Here is a 23,601-nt window from a genome sequence, read left to right on the forward strand (position 1 = left end):
TTTAGAATATTTTCTCCAATATTGAAAGAAAAGATAATGACAGAGAAAAATAAAAATAATAGCGGAAATAATAAAATAAAGACAAAAGAATTTTACGTAGTTTGATCTATGACCTACATCCACATGATAAAGTCCAAAGGACTACATCATACTCTTATTTCTCTTGATAAATTTACAATACAAATGATTGCCATTAATGTTAGTTTATTAGTTACATTCCGTTGACAAAATCACTAGCATATTATGGTACTGCTGAAACAGGAATGTCGTAATTCAGAGAATGCCTCACTTTTTACAGAAAAGCGTAAGTGAGAATTTCGAATTTCAACATGACATTTCGACATCATCAGTGTTAAGAATTAGCAACAGAATATATTTTTTTTCTTAACAACTGGAAACATAACACTTTAGAGCTAACTGAATTACTTCAATATATAAAAATACGAACCATTTGTTCTAATATAATAAATACATCCATAATAATAACATATGTGCCACATGCAGTACTAATAATACGTATAGTACTCGACCACATTTTATCCTAAATAATATTTACATACTAAATGTCTCGTCCATAAACATAAATTAGCAGGTCCTTTCTTCCTTCTTGCAAAAACTCGCATATGATTGTACGTGGTGTTAACCACAATCCTATACTATGGTCAAGTGAGTCAACGGTCCTCAACTACATAATGAAATACTAAATCATTTAAAAAGTACACTAGGCAATCAAATGATGACAATTATTTACACATACACACAATCACATTTATACATCTACTTTAATTCTTCACTTATTTGGAGCGGTACCTCTAGTTAACACATTATTTAGAGCCATATATTTTTATTACTAAGCCATACCTCCTTTATTGGAACCATACTTTCTATACTGGAGCCGTACCTCCATTATCGGAGCCATATTTCCAATACTGAAGCCAAACCTATGTTACTAGAGCCATACCTCCATTTTCTTTTAGTCTTTAGCAGATTCATAACTCATATCCGTTAAATATACACCAGAGCATAATATGCAAACAACAACATATATGTAGTTCCAACAAAACATATTAAATATATAAAATGCCAAACAACTCGTATACAATTAAATAAAACAGAAATCACTATATTACTAAAGACCACAACCACGTATCATCCCCAGTTAGTAAGAAATACTCACAGTTATTTTCTTAAAATAGTGTTGACAGCTAAATGTTCACTGCACATATTTTAGTACAAATGATAGTAAACTAGTATAATTCACTAAAAACACATTTAAATATTATTTTAATTTCCGACCTTTAAACCTTAATATAATTTATTATTTCAATATTATTACAACATATACAATTTGTTCAATTACATTTTATTACTAATCTTTTATGCGGATATTATCACGGCATTTATTTAAACCCTTAAACATCTATTTATCAAAACAAATCTCATAATAGTATAATATTCTTTTTATCAAAATAGATATATCAGTTTGAAACTCATAATCGATTTTACAACAGGGTGTTGCAACCCAAAATGACTAAATCATTATTTAAATAATATTAAAGCAAGTATTGTTTCAGTTATTCTAACTGAAACAGTGAGATACCAAAATAGGTTTAAGTCAACATATAGCTTAATTTTTTATATCCAATGAACTTAATAACATCATTAATATAATTAATGAGTTTTATACTTTAAAAAAAACTACATAAAATAACCTTATTTTAATGTTTATAAAATCTAACAGAATAATGACATTAATATATTAAATGCATAATAACATTTTAAAATATTTGGGCAGCATAACGACACTTTAGAAATATTTTCATTTTAAATCGGTTAGAATAACACCATTATTATTTTAAATTAATGCCTAATAATTTAAAATATTTGGGCATCATTAAAAATATTCTAGTTGTCAAGATATATAAAAGTGTGCATATATATATATATAAAACTCACAGACAACGTGGACCAGGAGCATGAACCAAGGGTATATTAAGTGACTGAACATTCGATCTGGAGACAACAGAAGGAGGGATTTAAGCCATGTTTCTCTACTGAACGTGAAGCAGGGCCGTCTCCTTGTTATCTTCCTTTTTCTCCTTTTCTTCAACTGGAGTCGAACACATGCATGAGAGAAGCAGTGTGTAAATTTAAAGAAACACATTCAAGCAAAGAGGAAAACAACTGAATAAGGAGGAAGAGAGGAGCAGCCGTTCGATCGACTTACTGCTAGAAATAGCAACGGAGAAGCAAAGAAGGAGAGTGTTTCTGGAGAGAAAGACGTCGAGTTATAGAGAGAGCTAGAGCTTTGGCTTTCTCTGAGGTGTGAAAATGCATTGAGAGGTGCCTTCTTCTATTTATTGTCTATAGACAAACGGGAGGTTGAGATCAATTGGCAAAGGTTGATCAAAGGTTGAGAGAGTTTCGTGGAAAGAACGCTTATGGACGGCGGCAGCAAGTTGAACGGTGAGTCACGATAGCAATAAATAACCACTCAACCAAAATCTCTCATCTACTTAAGTAACTATTGGTTGGGTTCTAACTAATTACTTCTTGACTTTGTTCTCTTGTAATTAGGTATTGATGTTTAAGATTGCTCAAGAAGTACTGGTCAAGGGCTGGAGGTTGCACGTGGGTGATGCCTTGTCTTCGGGAGTACTACACGCAGCTGAGGGTATTTTAAGCAACTAAAGTTCTATTTCTAGCTAGCTTTTTTTTTTTTTTTTTTTTTTTTTTTTTTTCAGATTTTTTCTAACTAGCTTTGCTTGAGAGAGGAATCAGACCCAAGGCCAGGGGTGAACGTGTGGGCTGGGTCCTTTTATTTCATATGGATCGGGTTTCACATGTGCTGGATTGAGTCCACGTAGGAATGAAATGGGCCCATTAATCATTAACGCTAAATTTTCGTTCAAATTAGGGGTAGTATATTTCACGAGTGTTTTTGTGTCTTAAATGAAGTCCAACAATTATGAAATTTGGAAGATAGGTAGAGGACTTCGAAAAGAGCGTTATGGCTTTTGAATCGAACAAAACAGGATTCGTTTGACCATATTTTCGTTATTCCAAAGTTTAAGGTCCATTTGAGCTTTTATCAAATTGAAACTATAAACGCTTCTTAATAAATGAATATTTACTTTCATAAATATTCATATTTATTATTTTGCCTTATTATTAGGTCTTCAATTCTATTTTAAAATATTAGATTTTATATCTTAAAATCTAAGGCATTATAACAAGTATCAAGAAATGCAATTTCTGGTAGTCAAAGAAGATTCTGACGCGCTTACAGCTCAGCAAAGATGGTTTCCGTTGTGACCGTCGGGTGGCCAGAGAAAGCGTTCAGACACCCACCAATGTTCGAAGAAGTGTCCAAACACCTCAGCAGACACCAATCACAGAGAGCACATGTTCGCACAGATGTCCGGACAGCCCATCAGACACCTAGACCCAAGAGCTCATGTTCGATGAGGAGTCTAAACAGCAAACTGAAGGCTGGGAACAGTGAAGACAACATACAACCGTCCAGACGCTAGGGATACGTCATCTGGACGCACTCACCGAAGACTTATGAAGAAAGCGTGTTATTTGAAGTCGGTTGCTGCTTGATGTCCGGACGTCCTTTGTCCCAGTCCGGACCATGCCTAGAGAAATTCAAGTTTGTGTCAAAATAGGTTTTTCAAAGTCTATTTAAAGGGGCTTCTAGGCTATTGTTTTGTAAAAAATTTAGTATTAAATTTCATTGTGCTAAGAGAGAGTGTTTAAGAAGTGTTTATAATTTCATGTATAGATACGTGTCAGAGTTAGAAGTACGACTACTGCATCGAGTTATGTGAGTACTACTGCCTTGTAACTAGCTTTATCTTTTGAATAGTGAATTTCCTAGATTTGGCTGTCTCGAAGTGGTTTTTCTCTTGGATAAAAATTTCTACTTCGTCATTAAAATATCTGTCTTATTTATTTTTCCACATTTATATTTTTGTGAATTGTTAATCACACACACACACACTTAAATTAGGAGTCACTTTATATTTTTCAATTATTTATAGGAATATATAAAGAATATATACAAAAAAGTATGGGAGAAGTTCATCCAAAAAAAAAAAAAAGTATGGGAGAAGATCAATGCAATTCTGATTTGATTATAATCAATTATAATAAAACTTTACAATCTTTTATATTCTCCTACCATATCCAATCACAATTATATGGAGAATAAATTATTCCATAACATTCCTCATCAACCTCAAAAACAACATAATCATTTATTCAAATCATCACTTACTTTAAGTGTTTAAACTAATATAAAATAGTTGATTTTAATCATTTAATTAATATGTTCTCCATATACAAAAATTTAAACTTTTCTTTAATGAGTAAGACCCGACGGAAAAAGTGACTTCCATCAGCCTCAACCAACGCCACATTTTTTTTTTCCCAAAAACGTACTCAAATATTGCATATTTGCTATTCAGTCAATGGGATTACTCAAAGGCAACGCGGCAACATTTTTTTATAGGGAGAACACACATATATTCCTGAAATTACTTGGAGTGGCTCGCAATATTCAAATATTGCATATTTGCACGATGTGTAATCTGAAAATTATAGAGGATATGGAGAGAAATTACCCAAGGGCTGATTTGAACAGTTTTCGATACGATGTGAACTGCATGCTAGGGGTGTACAAGCGGTTATAACCGGTGGATATTGGCTAAAACCGCTAACCGCTAAACGCTTAGGCGGTTATTACATTTTACCAACCGCTAACCGCCTTGGCGGAGGCGGTTATTTTTATAACCGCCGGTTAGCGGTTATTTACTAAATAACCAGCGGTTATATGACCGCTTTTAATTTGGGCTTTCAACCGGTTTTGGCCCTAGTTTTTGGGCCAAATTTTGCTACTTTTGGGCCTATTTTGGTCACTTTTGGGCTGATTTTAATACAGTTTTTAAATCCAAAATATAAAACAAATCCAAATCCAAAAATTCAAATACAAATACAAATCCAAATCCCAAACACTACAACCAAAACATAACAAATCTAAATAACCAATACAAACAAATCTAAAACCCAAATATTACAAATCTAAATAACTAAATACAAACAAATCTAAAACCCAAACATTACAAAAATGTTTCGATTTTTAAGAAAACACTTTTCTTTTCCTCTTCCAAATAAATCGAAATGAAACGTTCGAGAGGAAACTAATTATTCGAGAAAGATCCACCAAAGAACTTGAGCACACAAAAAAGAAAAGTCATACTTCCCTGAAATGCCTTGCCGTTCCTTTCCACCGACGAAGCACTGGATCTCCATCCCCTTCCTTCTAACAATGCCTTGCCGTTCCTCCTCAAGTCTTAGTCTGAGAGATACCAAGAAAACTCCACCTCTTGAGAAGCAAAACCAAAAACTAAAAGATCTGCTAGGAATTGAAATTCAGTTTGTAGTTTTAACCCTAATTGCTCTCGGAGCTAGGGAGCGAGCGAGAGAATGGAAAAAACGAATTGAAAGAGAGAGAGGACGAGAGTGGAACCTAGCCAACCTTTTGCGGTTTGAAGCGCTCGCTGACCAGAGGGTGAAACATGAAAGCTTGAAAGGTGAGAGGTTAGAGATGAATGAAAATGAAGAAAGAAGTTTGGGTTAAGCGGCGCAGGGAGGGAGGTACTCTGGGGGTTAAGTGGCGCAGTGAGGGAACGAAAATGAAGAAAGAAGTGAGCGGCCAAGGTGAGGGGTGAGGCTGTGCGGCGGCAAGAGGAGACGAGAGGTGAGGAATTGAGGAAATGAAACCTAAACCTAAAAGATGGTTATATATATTGTCAAAAACGGCGTTGTTTTGGGCATTCAACAATGCCCAAAACGACGCCCCTCTCCCAGTAATTTAATTTTTTTAATTTTATATATATATATATATATATATATATATATATATATATATATATATATAAAAGCAATTAGCGGTTATTAACCGCTTTCCCCAAACCCTATAACCGCCTCCGCCTAAGCGGTTACCAGTTATTTATAATCGCTTTTAAAAGCGGTTAGCGGTTATAAACGGTTAGTGGTTAGCGATTATAAGCAGTTAGCGGTTTTAAAGCGGTTATAACTGCTCCGTTTGTACACTCCTACTGCATGCTATTCAATATTTTTCACGCTTCTCAAATATACTGCAAAACAACTACCCCAATTCACTGTTATTAAAATGTTTGGCCAGGTCTGATAGAGCTTGCATAAGTCACACTTGTAACGTCGAGCGCAAAGGCAAGTCGTCGAAATCAAACGGCAAATCGTCGACTCAAAACGGCAAGTCGTTACAGGCGAGTGTCCGAAGGAAAGCGGACCTATTGGGCAGAATTAATGAAGCCCCTACCGCAAAGAAATGAAGAATCATACTCAAAAAAGCAATCTCTACCTCACCAACTGAATCGAAAATCCAAACCTACGAAGCTGATAATTCAATAGATATATCGATCACAGATTTGGGTACGCTGCTTTTGTGTTACTCACTCGCTGTTCTTGTTTTCTGGTTCTTGATTCGATTATATATAGATCACAAGCTTCATACGCTAAAGAAGGCTATAGTACATTCATGGGTTTGGATTATACTTGCGCGTTCATGGGGTACTTCATCAAATAATGAAGAGACCGTCTTTTAGGTCGTTCAACTTGTCCCCAGACTGGTTCGCTTTGTGTTTGCAAAAATGCCTGAAAGAAAAGGCTTTGCGACCGGGCAAGCAAGTTCATGCAATGTTGTTGACTACTGGGAGAGACGTGACAGTGTTGTCCTTGAATTCAAAGCTTGTTGGGATGTATGCAAGTTGTGGGGACGTAAGGTCGGCGAGGCTCGTGTTCGATAAAATTCAAAACCCGAATGTTTTCGCGTTGAATTGGATGGCATTGGCTTCCGCGTTTAATGGGTATTTTGAGGATGCTATTGGGTATGTTTGTTTGATGCGGGAACTGGGCAATCTTGGCAATACATTCACGTTTTCGATTGTGTTGAAAGCGTGTGTTGGTTTGATGGATGTAAAGAAGGGAAGGGAAGTTCATGCTGTGGTGAAGAAAATGGATTTTGAAAATGACGTATCAGTTGCAAATGCTTTGATTGATATGTATTGTAAATGTGGGAAAGTGTGTTGTGCTCGTCGTCTGTTTGATAGAATGGTTAGTAGAGATGTCGCTTCTTGGACATCGATGATATGTGGTTACTGTAACATAGGCAAGACCGAGCAGGCGCTTGTGTTGTTTGAGCGGATGAAGTTGGAAGGGCTGGAACCGAATGATTTCACATGGAATGTGATGATAGCTGGTTATGCTCGGTCTGGAGATACGAATAGAGTGTTTGCGCTTTTTTCTAGAATGACTAGAGCAGGGTTGCTTCCTGATTTGGTTACTTGGAATGCGTTGATTTCCGGCTTCGCGCAAAGCCAGCAAGCTGGAGAAGCATTCAAATTGTTTCGGAATATGTTGGTTTTTGGGATTAAACCCAATGGCGTGACTGTGACAGGACTACTCCCTGCATGTGGATTGTTGGGTTCAATTGAAAGAGGGAGAGAAATTCATGGGTTGATCTACAGGATGGGGCTTGATATTAATGTCTTTGTTGCTAGTGCTCTTATTGACATGTATTCAAAATGTGGCAATGTTAGAATTGCTCGAAGTGTCTTTGACAGGATTCCTGACAAGAATATCGCATCATGGAATGCCATGATTGGGTGCTATGGGAAGCATGGCATGGTTGGTATGTCAATACAGTTGTTTGGGAGGATGCAAGAAGAAGGAATGCAGGCAAATGAAGTGACTTTTATCTGCATTCTTTCTGCATGCAGCCATAGTGGTTTAGTAGAGGAAGGTGTGAAGATTTTTAGGACAATGAAAGAGGGTTATGGGATTGATATTGGAAAAGAGCATTATGCTTGTGTTGTTGATCTTTTGTGTCGTTCAGGGAGGATCGTAGAAGCTTATGAGTTGATGAAGGAGATGCCAACACAAGTCCCAGAGTCAATTGTTGGAGCTTTCTTAAATGGTTGTAAAATCCACGGAAGAAGAGATCTGGCTAAAATGATGGCTGAGGATATTCTGTCGATGGAGTTGAAGAAACCTGGAGGTTATGTGACACTGTCAAATATTTATGCTGCTGATGGACATTGGGAAGAAGTTGAGAATGTAAGGAAGATGATGAGGGAAAAGAACATTCTTAAGAAGTCTGGTTTTAGTTGGGTAGAGAAGAGAAATGATTTTGTTGGAGAGGAAAAAGAAAGTGATGAAGTAAAAATGGGAGCAGGTACGTGCTCTACTGTAATACATTCAGTTCATAGAGATTTCAATTTCATATATCCACCTGTCCAATTATAGATGAGATTTTAAACTTCCGTTGAAATTGTATACGACATACTTCAGAATTATTTAACTTATAAAAGGGTATGAATTTGGAAAGGCTCAGAGCCTCAGATGAAGCATAAAAATTTTGAAATCTAGGTAATAAATTTGGAATATGACTGTTGATAACTACTTTCACGTCAATTTTTTTCCGTGACCCGAGTATAAGAAGTGGATGTCATTTCTGTTATGCAGTTAACAATAGGAAAATGGGTATTGGCCTGTTATTATTATTATTGTTATTATTATTATTATTTCCCAAATCAAATTACAGGAGCAATAAAAAATCTCTAACAAAGAAGGAAATGTGTATGAGTTAACTTAATAACGAACCCTATCTTGACATTCCTCTGAATTTTATGTTTTTTCCCTTTATTTTTCTCTTATGGCAGAAAATGTCAGAGAGAAAAAAGATGATGCAGGGTTGAATGATGTAGATGCTACTGGATTTTGGGGTTAAACAGCAAGGTCAGTAGTTCCTATCAGACCATGAGCTGTCATTCCACCTCAAACCAATTGATGTTAAGGGAGACAAATTCAAATTTTTTATGGACCTTGACATCGTGCCCAACAAGCTTGTGGGAGCGGTATAGTGTCCCAACAATCTCTCCCTCACAATGAGGTTCTCGTGACTCGATCCCATGACTTCCTGGCTCTGATACCATTTGTCAGATCATGAGTTGCCATTCCACCTAAAATCGATTGGTGTTAAGGGAGATAACTCAAATCTTTTATGGACCTTGACATCGCGCCCAACAGGCCTGTTTTTAGAGTGGACATAGAAAGCGGTATTGTGTCCCAACAATCTCTCCCTCACGATAACATTCTCGTGACTCGATCTTATGACTTCCTGACTCTGATACCATTTGTCAGACCGTGAGCTGCCATTTCACCTAAAACCTATTGGTGTTAAGGGAGATAACTCAAATATTTTATGGACCTTGACATCACGCCCAATAGGCCTATTTTTAGAGTGGTCATAGGGAGTGGTATTACGTCCAATAGTTCCAAATATATATTTGGGGCTGTCATTTCTGCACTAAATTCCCCTTTACTTTTTTATTTCTTCTTCTTTAAATAACTTTTCCCTGTACACTTCGAATTTAATTTTTTTTAGGACAAACATATCATTTGGAGTTCCGCAACTAGGATTCTCATTGGTGCAGCATAAGCCTTTCCAAAATTTAGTAGATTTTTTTTATAAATATACACTTCAGTGTTAAATCTTATAAGAGCATTTTGTTTCTCTGCACAAATAGAGATACAATAAATTGTGCCATTACATGAGTATGATTTCTCTTTGCACCATTTTTTGATGCAATCTCATTATTCATTGAAATGTAGAAGAAAACAGAATGCTCCGATGCTCATATCAGTGATGCAGCAACTTCTTGGTAGGATGAGTGTCATGATGTAACTACATATTCACTTGATCATGCGACAGTCATACATGTGATATTTCAACCCAAAAGATGCATATTGTCTGTCCTTTTGAGTTCAAGCGTTGATGCTTTCCCCCCTTTTCTATTTCTTTGTTTTTATGCTTTTTTCTATTTCCAGATCTTGAATCTTGAATCAATTCTCCCCTTTTATCATATGGTTTGAATGGCTGAATCGTTTCTTAGCAACGTTGAAATCTCTAGGTATGTTTACTTCTTCCAGCCATTATTATAGCCTCACTTCAAGTTAAACTGGAAAGAATTCCTAGTGAGTCTAGAGGTGGGCACCGACCTGTCTGGTCGGAAACGCTCATCCTTTGACTTCTGACCCCATGGAGGTTGCAAGTCAAATTTTCCTTCTGAGCTGACCCACACTCTAGGCGGTGTTGAGCTGAGCCGACACCGACAACGTCAGCTTGGAGGCCGGCTTGGAAATTGGAAGACGGTGGCTTCTAGTTCCGTTTGAAGTAAAACAATGAAGTCGGGATGGGTTAGATTCGTCGGAAATTTGAAGAATCACTTATGATCCAACTTTCTTTCAAAAAAGAATACAACTTCCGAGCGAACCCCTATCGGAAGTCAACAGATCGGTCGGGTCGGTCGGAGGCACGAGTTTTCTAGGCATGAAAAGGTTTATTCTTGAGACATGAGTTAATGCATTGTTTGCTCCATGACTTTGTGACACCCATAAAAGTTACTAAATTTTGTGGTTGTCTTCGGTTTGAGCACTTATTCCAAGATTTTCACTTACCAAAAGAAAGATTTGGATTAGGTGCTCTAAAAAAATCAACAGCATATATATATATATATATATATATATATATATATATATATATTCTTTATTTTTTTTCACTGGTTTAAATTAATTCCAAGTTTTTCTTAAAAAGATAAGAGGAAATTATATTTGAACCGTTGAAAAAACTACAAAAAATATGTAAAATATGTAGTTTTTTTAACAACACCTAAGCCAAATCTCCAAAATAACTATACCCAAGATTTATTTATTTATTTATTTTTAACTAGGAATGACAGAAAACAGAGAAAGATGCAGGTAATTAGTTAGTACTCTGGGGGCAATAACTCCTCTCACATAACAGTGGATCCTATAATGAGATTATTTATGCAATTGTTTGCTCTATGTTGTCATGAGTTTGTCTTCCAACAATATGGGGTGCTTGTAATGGACTTACTACAAAAACCTATGCTTTAGTTGGTTACTAAACTATACCCAATTAATTGACAATATGAATTAATGTTGACATTTGCAAATTGCGACAGCTTGGAGACGCTTCTAGCATCCATGATTTAGCAACCCCAAAGATTCACATGAATTTCACCAGTTTCCACTTCATTTGAAATGAGAGTTTTGGAGAAATGGAAAGTATATGTAAGGCTGACAATTTTTTACATTGATTCATGAACTCGATATGAACCCAATATAAATAAATGAGTAGGTTAGCGTTGATGAGTTTAACTTGTTTAATTAAATGGGTCGGGTTAAAGTTGACCTATATAGTCTTATATTCATGTCTCGACACGACTCAATCTTGACATGCGAACACAAATTACCACCGATAGGTATATCCAACTAGTGAATACCAATGCCGTGGGAAACCAAATTGGGGTTGACTTGAACTTGGATTGAACTTCTTAAAATCATGAATACAGATTGGGTTGGGCCGTGGATTGATAACCTGTTTAATCATCCTTAAGAATTTTTTTTGGGTTTTTCTTCTTCAACAAGTTAACCTACCCAACTTAAATAAGACGGCTCTTTATTAGGTGGTTGCATTGGTCACCCGAAATGAACTTTAAAGAGTACAAGATAATTGAATAAAAGCATAAAGATAAGCAAAATGGTCCAAGCATCTTGTGTACCATACATGCATTGTCCCATTCATCCCTTTCTCTTTCTTTTTTTCCTTTTGTTTTTAGGTTGCTTATTTTGAGAAATGCTATATACTGCAACCACTGTCATTCCACTCCCATCTTACTGTCTTTAGATCAGTCATTTTTAAAAAAGAAATAAAAAAATTCAAAAAGTGACGAGTATTATCACATCAGCCCAACAAGATAGGGTGAAATAAAAGTATAGTATATGACATTTCTCATTATTTAATATGAATATATAAGAATCATTACCAACCTCTCTCTCTCTCTCTCTCTCTCTCTCTCTCCATGTCTACTGTTCTCTTTTTTCATTTTTGAAAAATAATGTTACCCTTATTTGGATAAAGTTTTCCTTTAAATTGAGTTTGAGAAAATTTCTATAATATAGTTTATTAAATGACATCTATTGATAGAGCACGTGATGCTCATATGCTTTAAGGACAAATGTCAATTTAATAGATTGAATTTGAAAAATTTTGCTCCAACTTAATTTGGAGAAAAACTTTATCATTCTTATTTTATTTATTTTTATTTTTTCCTTTTATAAATGAATCCATCGTTTACTTATTCTTTTGCAAGTAATGCCTTAATTAATAAGTCAGCACGTCAAGCGTTTGCTATAATACATGTAAATCCAAAACTGTATTTCATGAAAATACATTTTCAAAAATTCGGTTCACAATATTTAATTAACGCTTTTCTCTAATTAAAAACAAAAATAAGAAGGTTAATTTCTTTTTCACTGATGCGTACATTCTAATTTGGATCCAATGCTATCAACCCCACATGCAATAGAAAGGAGAGCAATAAGCCAAAGGGGTTACAACCCCACAGCCTTTCTAGCTTGAAGGTGAAGAAAGGCAGCGAGTTGGTCAGTCATTCTTCGTGCTCTCAGCCACCCTTACTCGCCGTTGATCGGAAGATTTTCTCAATCATCTCAGATATTAATTCTTCATACTATTCCTACCACCTCCTTATGAGAAGTCAAAGTTAATTGTCAAAAAGTGATAACTTCTATGCCCAGTTTGTAGCAAAATAGGTCGATCATCTCTAGACCTTTTTTTCTAGATGCATGCATTCCTGGCCACCTCCCCTCAGTTGCGCCTCTCCATTCTTCTCGACAATGGAAAGGACCTTCCCTAGTTTTGCTCTAGCTCTCTTTCTTTGTATTTGCTTTTGCTTCTAAGCAATATACTAGGGGAGCTAGGAGAGGGGAGAATAATTTCCACTTCTCCAACAAATAGAAATCAAGGGGGAGAATTTACGGAAATACTTCTAAATATAATTATTAAAAGCGGTCAATTTAGCAACTAAGTGCGCTTTGGAATTAGCTTTCTTGCTAACTTTATGCCCTGACCATTGAGAGAATGAGAGGAGATCGAGGATTTGACATCCTTGATGAACGGGGAAATGTCCCATTCAAGCGCCAATGTAGGTTGATTAATTGCCATAGCGGCTAGCCTAACTGCTAACAATAGCAGCAAAAGCTAGCTTCACCCTTATTGACTTCCAAGGAAGACAGTTTTGCTGTGTTTGCAACTATAATATTAATTATCTTTGTCATCACTTATGACTGCCTGGTGGAGGCTAGGGAGTTGCCAATCTTCATCTTTTGGGGCTAGCTAATTTCATCCAGCCATTCTCAGGATTATAGAAGGTAATACGGATGAGACGCAGGATTTTTGCAATGTCTGGCTTTGATGAATTATGAAGGGTTTGGTTTCTTGTAAGCCAAATGGTATACATGGTTATTGCTGCATACAGTTGGATATTATATATGAATTGCCAAGATGCTACCAGCCTACAAAACAGCTTTGATCCAGTAAAGCTATGGGAAGGTCTTCAAACATTGAAGTATCAATTGGCCGCCACCAATCCATGATTGCCTTCAGATGATTCTTGCCACTGAGCACCCAAGAAAGAGATGCTGAGCAGTTTCAGTTCTACAATGGCATAGGGGGCAGAGCCAATCAGCAATGACAGAATCGAAGAGGTCAGTGAGGTCCTGTTGCCATGAGGGATTAAGAGATCGATGTGAATAATTTTTCAAAGTGCTCAACAAAATAGGCCCCAATATCCTCTCCATTCTTAAGCCAACAACCATCAACAGATTTAATAAGTGAAATATAATTGGTTCTACCAGGGGCAGAGCCAGCATTTGGGATGGGTCATCTCTAGACGTTTTTTTTCTAGTTGCATCCCACCCACACCCCCCCCCCCCCCCCCCCCCCCCCCCCCCAAACTTAGGGCTAGCTCCACTCCTGGGTTCGACGATGAATTGTAGTTGATGCATGCATGAAAATATTGTGTTTAGATCCTTACTTGTGAACCACAATATTCTTGAAAGAGACCTGCAACTTCTTCGACTCCTACTCTCGTTGAACCTTCTTTAAGACCGATTATTATATCTGTTTTTCTATATTTGCGCCTTACATATTCAATGGTTGATTTTAAAAAAGGTTAGAGTTGGATAGGAGTTGTCTAACTCTCGTCCAACCTTTTTTCAAACTAATCATTGGATATGTAGGACCCACATGTAGGAAAACATATCTTACATATGGGTCCTACATGTTCAATGGTTGATTTAAAAAAAGTTGTTGAAGTAGGATAAGAATTAGACGGGAGTTGAAGAAATAACATTTATCTTCTCCAAATATACCTTGTATTTGCTTTCTTAATTTTCTTTTTTTTTTTTTTTTTAAAAAAAAATGTTCTAGTTTCATCTAAATAGTACACTATAATAATCCGCAAAAAAAATTAAGGATAACAATTTTTTATATGATCCGCATACCTAACACAAATTCAATACGAAATTAGTGGGTTAGAGTTTACTAAAATAGAATTTAGGCCAAACCAAATCGGCCTGATTATACATGATTTAAAAACATGTCAATTTCGGGTCAACCTGCGGGTGACTTGCAAAATCCGTGTAAATTAATTATTATTTTTTTTTAAAAAAAAATTGCCATTAAAAAATAAAAACCCTAAAAGTGTAAATCCAAATAAACATGTAATCTTATTTTCTTTTATTGCTATGTGTTTGTTTATGTAAATGAACATTATTTCACTGTAATATTATTTTAATTAGATATTACACTAAAAAGTTAGATTATTTTTATTAATTATGGTTATGGTTAATTGATATTGATTGTCATGAATGTAGTTTAAATGTGTATAATTAATATAATTTATGTTTATAAGACATGAAATTGTGTTAATAAGATTACACTAAATATTTGGCCATTTATATTAAACGGGTCGAAACAAGTTGAAATTGGTTGTGTTTGGGTCAATTCAACATGGTCTATTGATTAAATGAGTTATGTAAATCGTGTCGTATTACCCGTTTAGTTAAATAAATCGATTTCAAATTAACCTATATAATAATATACCGATGGTTGATGACACAATACGAGCCCGAATTGTCACCCTAATATTATATAATATTATCATATATCAAGTTAAAACTTAAAACTCTCACAATGGCTGTCCTTTGCTTGCCTAAAGCAGTCGTAAATTGGTGTCTTTGGGTTTCACTTACGGAGACAAATGGCATCAACTTTTCAAATTGTACTTTTTTTTTTTCGTATTTTTTTTACCCGTTAGATCCACACGAGAGCTTGAACGTGAGTTTAACTAAGAGCTCTTGTAGAGCACAGCTCACTTCTGAACCTCATGCAATTTACCAAAACGCCCTTGTTTTTTCAATTTTCTTTTGACATATTTCAGTTTACACTACACAGGGGTCACACAGGCTACAGAGCCAATCAACAGATATCTCTTCAGCTCTCGCTCTCTCTCTCTCTCTCTCTCTCTCTCTCTCTCTCCTGCGTCCGCTGTTTCATTTGGCCAATTGTTTGGGGGGGCCGACTGGTTAAACCTCGTATGTTAATCCTTAATCCATTCGAATCTCAATGTTTCTTGATCTGGGTATCCAATATTTCAACCTCAGATCATAGTTTTCTCCATTAAAAATCCTTATTTTCTTAGCTTTACTGTGCAAATCCACTGGTAGAGGAAAACGCATCTGGGTTTTGCTCTCTTTTAAGTTTATATGGGTGCTTTAACAGATTAAAGTAATGGGTTTCATGTTGAAGATGCAGATAAACTTTTTCTCACACCTGGTCAGTATCATTTCCTCTCTCATCTCTGTCTATTGATTTTCTGTTTGAATATATGGGTTTCTTTCTTGTTGGATATATTGCTTTCATTCTTGGTTTTTCTGGGGTCTGAAAGTTGAAAGTTGTTGTATTGTATAGGATTTATTTGAGTTCTATCAAGTTCATTCTTTGCTTGGATCTTAATTTTTTGGTTTTGGAGATTGTGCTTTGTTTTAAAAGCTTATGTTCAGATTCTTTGTTTTCCGAGATATAATAATCTTCTCGTGTTCATTTCGCCCTTTACCCATATTGAGTCTTTGTGGGTATGTTACTTCTCTTCAAGAGTTTAGATTCCCCATGATTTATGTTGGTGCGCCTTGATCTATTGAGAGTAAACTGATACAATTTTCTAGTTTGCGGCTGAAGCAGGACTTTGGTTATTTGATGTTCATTTTCTAATTGACTTTTGTGAAGGGCAAATCTATAGACTGTGTCTGGTTTCATAAAATAAAGATAAAAAAGAAAAAAGAAAAAAGAAAAAGGAAGCGATTATAAATGTTGATTTTTCATAATTTTGGAGCTTAGAGAACAAACCTGTTCTCGTTTTTTGTTTTGTTTTTGTTTTTTTGATGAATTAGCAACTTTTATAACCACTCATCAGGATTACAATACACTCTCCAGCAAGAAGCTTGATACAACACACCCCTACTGCAAAAAGCAGACAAGCAACAGAGACAACCCACTGCTGCAAACCAACCTAGCAAAACAACTCAAGCAGCAAAAAACAACTGGAGAAAAAATCTCACCTATACAGAACTCAAGCTGCATAAAAACATCAGCCAAAACAGTTACTTACATAGAATACAATCTTGAAATCCCCATTTACAGCAGAGGAATCTGTTTAGACTAGAATCGGCAAATTTCCCAACTCCCATGATGCGCGCTCTAATTTCCCAATCAATACGTTTGAGCATCTGATCCTCTGAGCTAGCAACATTTCCATGCTTTAAATCATTTCTCCTCTTCCAAAGATGATACACCACAGCCCCAAGGACCAACTTACAAAGACTAACTTGTAAAATCTGACCCTTCAACTCTGCAATTCCCCCACCTTACTATTCATCCCACTCAACCACAGGGTCATCAATCATGCAACGCCCCAACAACTCACGCACAATACGTTTGCTAAAGCTGCAACGAAAAAATAGATGGTCCCTATCTTCTATACACCCCGTAAAAAAACAAACCTCTTCTTGTAAGTACCAAGCACACTGTTAAGCTTCATCAAGTTCAGCTATTTGTGGAAAAATTAAAAACAGCAGCAACCAATGTTTCAAAAACTGGTTCCCAATTTTCTCTTGGCAACCAAATGGAGTAAGCAAGTTCTGTAATCAAATTTTTATCTTTAGATGCATCCTTTGGATACATCCTACTCAGCTATAAACTGTTGTATTGATTTCCAATGGAAACCAAACCAGCCCAGGAACAAATCTGTATTGGATTCAATGCATATGCCTCTTCTTTATTGTTAGGATTCTTGTCATTTGCAGCCTCCAGCAGTGAAGACAAGGGCAAGGCACCGTACATGTTCTATACTCAACGTATGTCTATCAATTGAAATCTCAATCCTTTTTTCCCATTCACTAGAACGTTGTGTGCTACAACTAGGTACCCCTTTACTAGTTAGGGCACATTATCTAGCTCCTTATAGCTATAACTCCATTTTTTTTTGGGGGGGTATTTGAAGAAGCCTGCTGAAGAACTGAATGTCTACTACTGTCAAATTAAAATGGATTGAATCATAACCTTTTTTTTCTGGTAGGTAGCACATACATCCGGTGAGCCATGAACCCAAAACCTCACCCTCCACTCCATTCTTATGGGGGGAAGGAGATCCTCTAGCTCAAAGAGTCATCACCTTAATTCATGTATATAAGAGAAAAGTAAGACCCTGTAATCTCTTGGATTCCCAAAAGCAGTCGTTTATGCTTTTGAGAACTGATTTATTGCAAACATCATGAAAGACAATATGGATTCCTTCTTTTTTGAAGCACCTCATGCATATCTTTCTGTTTGGTTGTTTTTGTGAATAAAACATGATAGAATGACAAGATCATTATATTTTCTGGAGATGTCCATATTTATCAGAAGTTTATACATTTATGATTTGACTGTGAATACCTGTTAAAGTCAATCTTAGGTTATATTGACTCCTTTATACGTGTTTTCTGTCTAACAGAAATCTTCATTTGTATGAGTTGTTCTTTCGTTGGGTTTTAAGATTATGGGTAGAGGTAGAGGAAAGGGGAAGAAGTTAACTGTTACCAATCATGAGGATCCTGGAAGTGGTGAGGAAGAGAAAATTCCTGCACAGAAGAGAAGGGGAAGGCCACAGAAACCACTAAAGGATGACATTGATGAAGAAGTTGAAAAAATAGAAGAGGAAGACAGTGAGAATGCAAAATCTGGTACTCCAAGCAAAGAGACAAAGAGTCCTTCTGCGACAGAGAATGGAAAGAAGAGGAAAAGAAACTCACAGGTAAAAGAGAAGGCAGATTCTGTCAAGGAGGAAAATGGTAATGGAACCCGATCAAGCACTGATGATTCAACTAAGTCTAATGGATTTCGGCACAATGGAAGCAGGCGAAAAAGCAAGCCTCGTCGAGCTGCCGAAGCAGGTGTTGAGTGCAAGTGAGACTATGGCTTGTTATAGCAATGGGTTCTCCCATTTCACACTACTGGATTGCGGGATAGGAAGTGTGACCTATTAAACGTCTAGTTTCATAATGCTATTTTTTGTTTTTTGTTTTTTGTTCACCATTTTGGCAGTTCCTTATTATTCCTTTTTAATTTAGATTGTGAGATTTGGAATTGATTCTGCTGGTTGTAATTTTCCATAATGCTATAGTATATTATGGTTTCATTAGTTTTTGTATTATATAAATATGCATGACATCCTTAAGCCGTTTCTATTTTCTTTTGTCATTCTTTAAATTGATATTAATGTTGGCTCTGCAACTTATAAGAAGCCATCTACCCTGTGCTCTGCAACTTATATGTCTGTTCAATTTACAGCATTGTTTCTCCTCTAGTTAAAATGCCATTGCTTCTTGTTCAATGCTTAAAATAGTATTTATCTCTTCTTTATTTCCTTGGATTAAAAATTTGTTAGTTTTCCAGTTTCTTATTCTACCAATGATTGAATACCATCTGAACTCAAGACAAATAATTGCACTTCACATTTAGCCTTTTTACTCCATGATTTGATGGTTGGCTCATATGCATGATCATTCTCTCGTACTTCTACATTGTATACGTATTTTTGTGTGTGCGCGCGCGCGAGTGTTCATTTACTATTTATTTACTTTTGGATTTGTCAGATAATTGGTAGATCCATGTCTGCATAAAATCCTTTAGGAAACACATTAAGCTTGCCTCAAGAAAGTGTTTATGCCATGTTACAGATGTTTTTCAATTTATGCATATTGAATTGTTAGGATAATGATTAAATTTGTGGACAAACGATGTATCTTATTAGCTTGTATTAACTGTGTTCTGGAGCATTAATTAAAGATTAAAACAATAATTGGTGGAGAATATCCATGCAAAGCCTCTAATGAATAGGTTCCTGGAAATTTTTAAAGGCTAAAACAATTCTACTTGAAAAAATTGGATTTTTTTCTTCTTCTTTAAAATCACTTCATGCACTGCTTGAATGGGTGAAGAGAAGCATAGCATGGAAGAGAGTTGTTGTAAGTCACAGTTGGACTTTCAAAATACTCTTTTGAGGTATCTTTATAAGTTGCCTCAGTGCATATCTGCTACAAGCTTGCTCAGCCTTGTTGTACAGGTTAGTCTTATACCCTTTGAAATGGCTGTGGTATTGTTTAAATTCGATGGTGAATTGATTTTATTTTTTGTTTCTTTTTATGTCTTTGTTGAATAGGCCTGAGTACTTGGAGCTATTTTTTCCAGGTACTTTTCCATAGCATTTTCTGGCATGGATGTCTTTCTTTTGTTGAAAACCTGAAAATTAGGGAAGTGGAAGAAGATATCCTGATGTGGATTGTGAGCATCTCCCACTACTACGTGTATTGCTAATGTGGAGGATGTCCTTCTCATTTTCAAACAAATTAGGGTGATCAAGATTCAAGAGTCCTTCTCTTGACTATATAAAGCACAAATCACATCAAAAGAAAGACCATACCCTGCTAAGGAAATCATTGGTCTGAGACTCTGAAGTCTTTCCTAGGCTGCCAACCAAAGAATAAAGGAATGTTAGGAAATAGCTTTTTCAGTGCTAGATAAATCAAGCTAGGGCATTGTTGAGCCATGGGGTAAAGACATTCCTGGGGGGATTTAGACACAGTCTGCTTTGGTGTAATATATATATATATATATATTTATTTATTTATTTTTGAATATTTGGTATGCGTAAAATATTAGTGATCGACCATGTGATTCTTTATGTTAATCATATCATTAGAATATTGAGAAACTCTAACCACTTTCTGTAAATTGTAAAGATTTGATTTTTTTTTTTTTATTTTTATTTTTTAAAAAAATAAATAAATAAAATTGCTAGTTCATCCTGTGGAATGGGAGAATTTGACAATAGGTTGATTTCAAGTTGAACAAAATAAGGAGAAATTGAAGAAGCAAAAGAAAGAGAAAAGAGATAAAAAATAATAAAAATAAAAATAAAAATTGGGGTGGTTAAGCCGTAGAGGCTTATGTCCATTACTGTGAAGTGCCCTTATGACTACATCTTTATTGTATTCAACCATTTGAAATAGTTTTACAATGTAAGGTATTTATAGAGAAGTTAAGGTGTGGTAAATAAGGTTATGTAGGCTAAATAAAGCAAGGAATTTATTATAGGCCCATGAGAAAACTAAATCAAGGCTTAAGATAGATTTTAAAGATGGTGACTGATTTTGAAAAAAAGTCCCTTCTTTGTTTAGTTGTCAAGTTGATGTTTGTTGCTACAGTTTACTCCTTGTGGAGAGAAACATTCAAGAATTTTTTAGGTGAAAAATACTGTAATATTGCTAGAACTCTCTTAGAAATTAAATTATCTTCAAGGTTAGAGTTATGATTAACCTCTTGCATGGTTTTAAGCCATCTCCCATTATTTGGTGGTCAATTGAATTCTAAAATGCATGTGAGAATCTTATGCATTTTGAATGTGTCAATTTAATAAATTGAATTTTCACCGCCCTAATTTGGAGGATAACTTTATCCTTATTGTCGGGTTTTTGAATGTTTTTAGAAAATGTAAGAGTAAGTTTAGGTGTGCGATTTTTTGGTATTATATTTTATTATTCTTTACTATATTTAAAATTGTGAATACCAATAAAATTTATTTTTTGAAATTATATTTGGATAGTTTAGAAAACCTGAGACAAAACTGAAAAAAGTTAAATAAAACTTGAGCATAATTCAATTCAAATTTAGAAAAGCAATTTAAACGTGTATTTCAGAAATAATAAAATATAATAAAAAAAATTTGTTACCCAAACATCCCTAATTAGTGGTAGAACTTGAGGTTCAAAGGGTAGGGGCTGTGGTTGGCCCAAGTCACATAGGCCTTAACGATCCGACTACTTGGCTCTAGATAAGTTCTTTGAAAGACCAAGTGGCAGCCCAATCCAATTAATTGGCTCCAAATCCATAGCATTAATTGGTCAATTATTCAATTGGGCTTGTTAAATTGACATTTGCTTTTTAACCATGTGATTTTTATATGTATTTTTAATATAATTAATATATTTTAATTTACTAGATTGGGTTAGTTATTATTTTAAAAAATACATGCAAAAATCACATATTCTAAAATAATATTAAAACATTTTATCAACTGAATTAATCTGTGGAGGTGATTCAAATAATTCAAGAATTAATGACCATAAGTTGAAATTAGTTGTGCGTATTGCATGCCGAGCAGCTCTAGAAAGAGAGCAAATGCGAAACTTACATGTCTAAACAGATATTCAAATTGCTCGTAATGCTACTTATACTATAGGGATTTGATTCCTGCACTACACCAACACAACAAATGCACAACAACCCTTCACATGAAAGTGGATCCCAGTGTGTAGAGCCCACCCTCTTATGAGAGGTTGTTGTGCACTTGTTGTGTTGATGTTGTAATTATAACATTTTCCTTTTCATTATAGAAGGCAGAGATCAATTTAAAAAATGGGATTTGATTCATACACAACACCATCACAACAACCACACAACAACCCCCACATGAGGGTGGACTCCAGTGTGTGGGGTCCACCCTCATGTGAGGGGTTGTTGTGTGGTTGTTGTGTTAGTGTTGTAAATTTAACATTTTCCTTAAAAAATAGACAGTTGTCTAGTTTGGATAGGTTCCAAGTGGAGAGGCATTTTAAGATTTTTCAAGACTCAATTAACTAAATTAATTATTAAATTTTTATTTTTTATTATCTTAAACTTTTAAAATAATTAGTGTCGTACCATGATTAATGAAAAAATACATATAAATCAAGGGGGGTCATGACCTCTGTTAGTTTTAAAATTATCTTCTATTTTTTATCCTTTATTTATATTTTAGTCATTCCGCTCCGTTCTTTACCATGATTTTAAAGCCGATATTTTGAGTTACAATTCGCCTACTATTTTTAATTAAAGTATTTTACGTGGTCTCATTATATTAAAATATTAATTACACCGCAGAGACGGAGGAAGGGGGGGGGGGGGGGGGGGTAGAGGCCATGGCCCCCCTCAATTTCTTGAAAAAAAAAATTTATTTAGAATGGAAATAAAGAACAAGAATTCCTCAAATAGACTAGTTTCTGGTTATTGTGTATAGAGAACAAAGAAATGAAAGCAGGTTAAGCGTTAACGGTTGAAACTTGAAAGTGTGTGGAATTAGAGCTTACTTGGAAGCATAAAGAACTGAAACTTGTGAGGGAATTTGGGGAAAGGGTTTGAGTTTGATTTCGCATGCCTGGCAGAGTGGAAGAAGAGAGAAGGAATCGAGAGGAGAAGACAAATCCCTGGGAAATCCAAATTCGGGGCAAGTGGTTGGGTGTTCAATTTGGAAAGTAGGAAAATATGTGTTTGTATTTGAGAAAGTGTGACTATGTGAGTATAGGTTGGGGAAGGAAAAGGTAGCAAAGAAGAACACTTCTGTTTTGGAGTGGAAATCTCGTACTTTTTTGTTTGGAGGGTTGCCCAACCAGCCCGGGTCGGAAAATTTTTCCTCATTTTGTTTATTAAACTAACTTGTCTTTTTAGAGTACATAAATTTTTAGTGTTTTTTTTTTTTTAAGAGTAGGTGGCATTTGTTTTTAGAGCATAAAATTTTTTTATGTATTTTTAATAGCATTAATAGAAAAAAAAAAAGAAAAAAGAATGTGTTTTTTATATGATTAAAGGACTCATATATGATACTTTTAGAGACAATTTGTGAAATTCATACAATTCCATTCTTAAGAAATTTATTTCATTTTCAAAATACATGTGAAAATCAAGTATTTCGAAGCAGGGACAAAACCATTTTTTTTTTTTGTTTTTTTAGTAGTCATTCGATTTGCCATTATCTTCTCGTGATTTTTTTTTTTTTTCAAAATTGAATTAATGCTAATTTTATTTTTATATATTTATTTCATCTTCAATCTTAATATATTTTTTATTCATGCTTTGACCCCTACCCATATTTTAATATATTTGTATTTCATGTCTTGACAACTAGACCCCTAGTCAAAATATTTTCTGGTTCCGTCCTTGATTACACTTAACATAAGAAAATATAGGTTTTAAAG

At 35.2% G+C, this 23,601-nt stretch overlaps 2 protein-coding genes across 2 annotated transcripts; both read left to right on the forward strand.

Moving 5' to 3' along the window:
- Positions 1 to 6,283: 6,283 nt before the first annotated feature.
- On the forward strand, positions 6,284 to 9,944 carry LOC133878160 (pentatricopeptide repeat-containing protein At5g59600-like). Its single transcript, XM_062316668.1, has 3 exons — positions 6,284 to 8,281; positions 8,769 to 8,844; positions 9,721 to 9,944. The coding sequence occupies exons 1-2, from the start codon at positions 6,634 to 6,636 to the stop codon at positions 8,834 to 8,836; spliced, it is 1,716 nt and encodes a 571-aa protein (XP_062172652.1). The 5' UTR covers positions 6,284 to 6,633; the 3' UTR covers positions 8,837 to 8,844; positions 9,721 to 9,944.
- A 5,503-nt stretch (positions 9,945 to 15,447) lies between these two features.
- LOC133878418 (uncharacterized) lies at positions 15,448 to 18,777 on the forward strand. The gene is made up of 2 exons (XM_062316972.1): positions 15,448 to 15,829; positions 18,045 to 18,777. The coding sequence occupies exon 2, from the start codon at positions 18,090 to 18,092 to the stop codon at positions 18,498 to 18,500; it is 411 nt and encodes a 136-aa protein (XP_062172956.1). The 5' UTR covers positions 15,448 to 15,829; positions 18,045 to 18,089; the 3' UTR covers positions 18,501 to 18,777.
- The last annotated feature ends 4,824 nt before the right edge of the window (positions 18,778 to 23,601 follow it).

The sequence above is a fragment of the Alnus glutinosa genome, chromosome 9, assembly GCF_958979055.1.
Source record: "Alnus glutinosa chromosome 9, dhAlnGlut1.1, whole genome shotgun sequence".
NCBI lineage: Eukaryota > Viridiplantae > Streptophyta > Magnoliopsida > Fagales > Betulaceae > Alnus > Alnus glutinosa.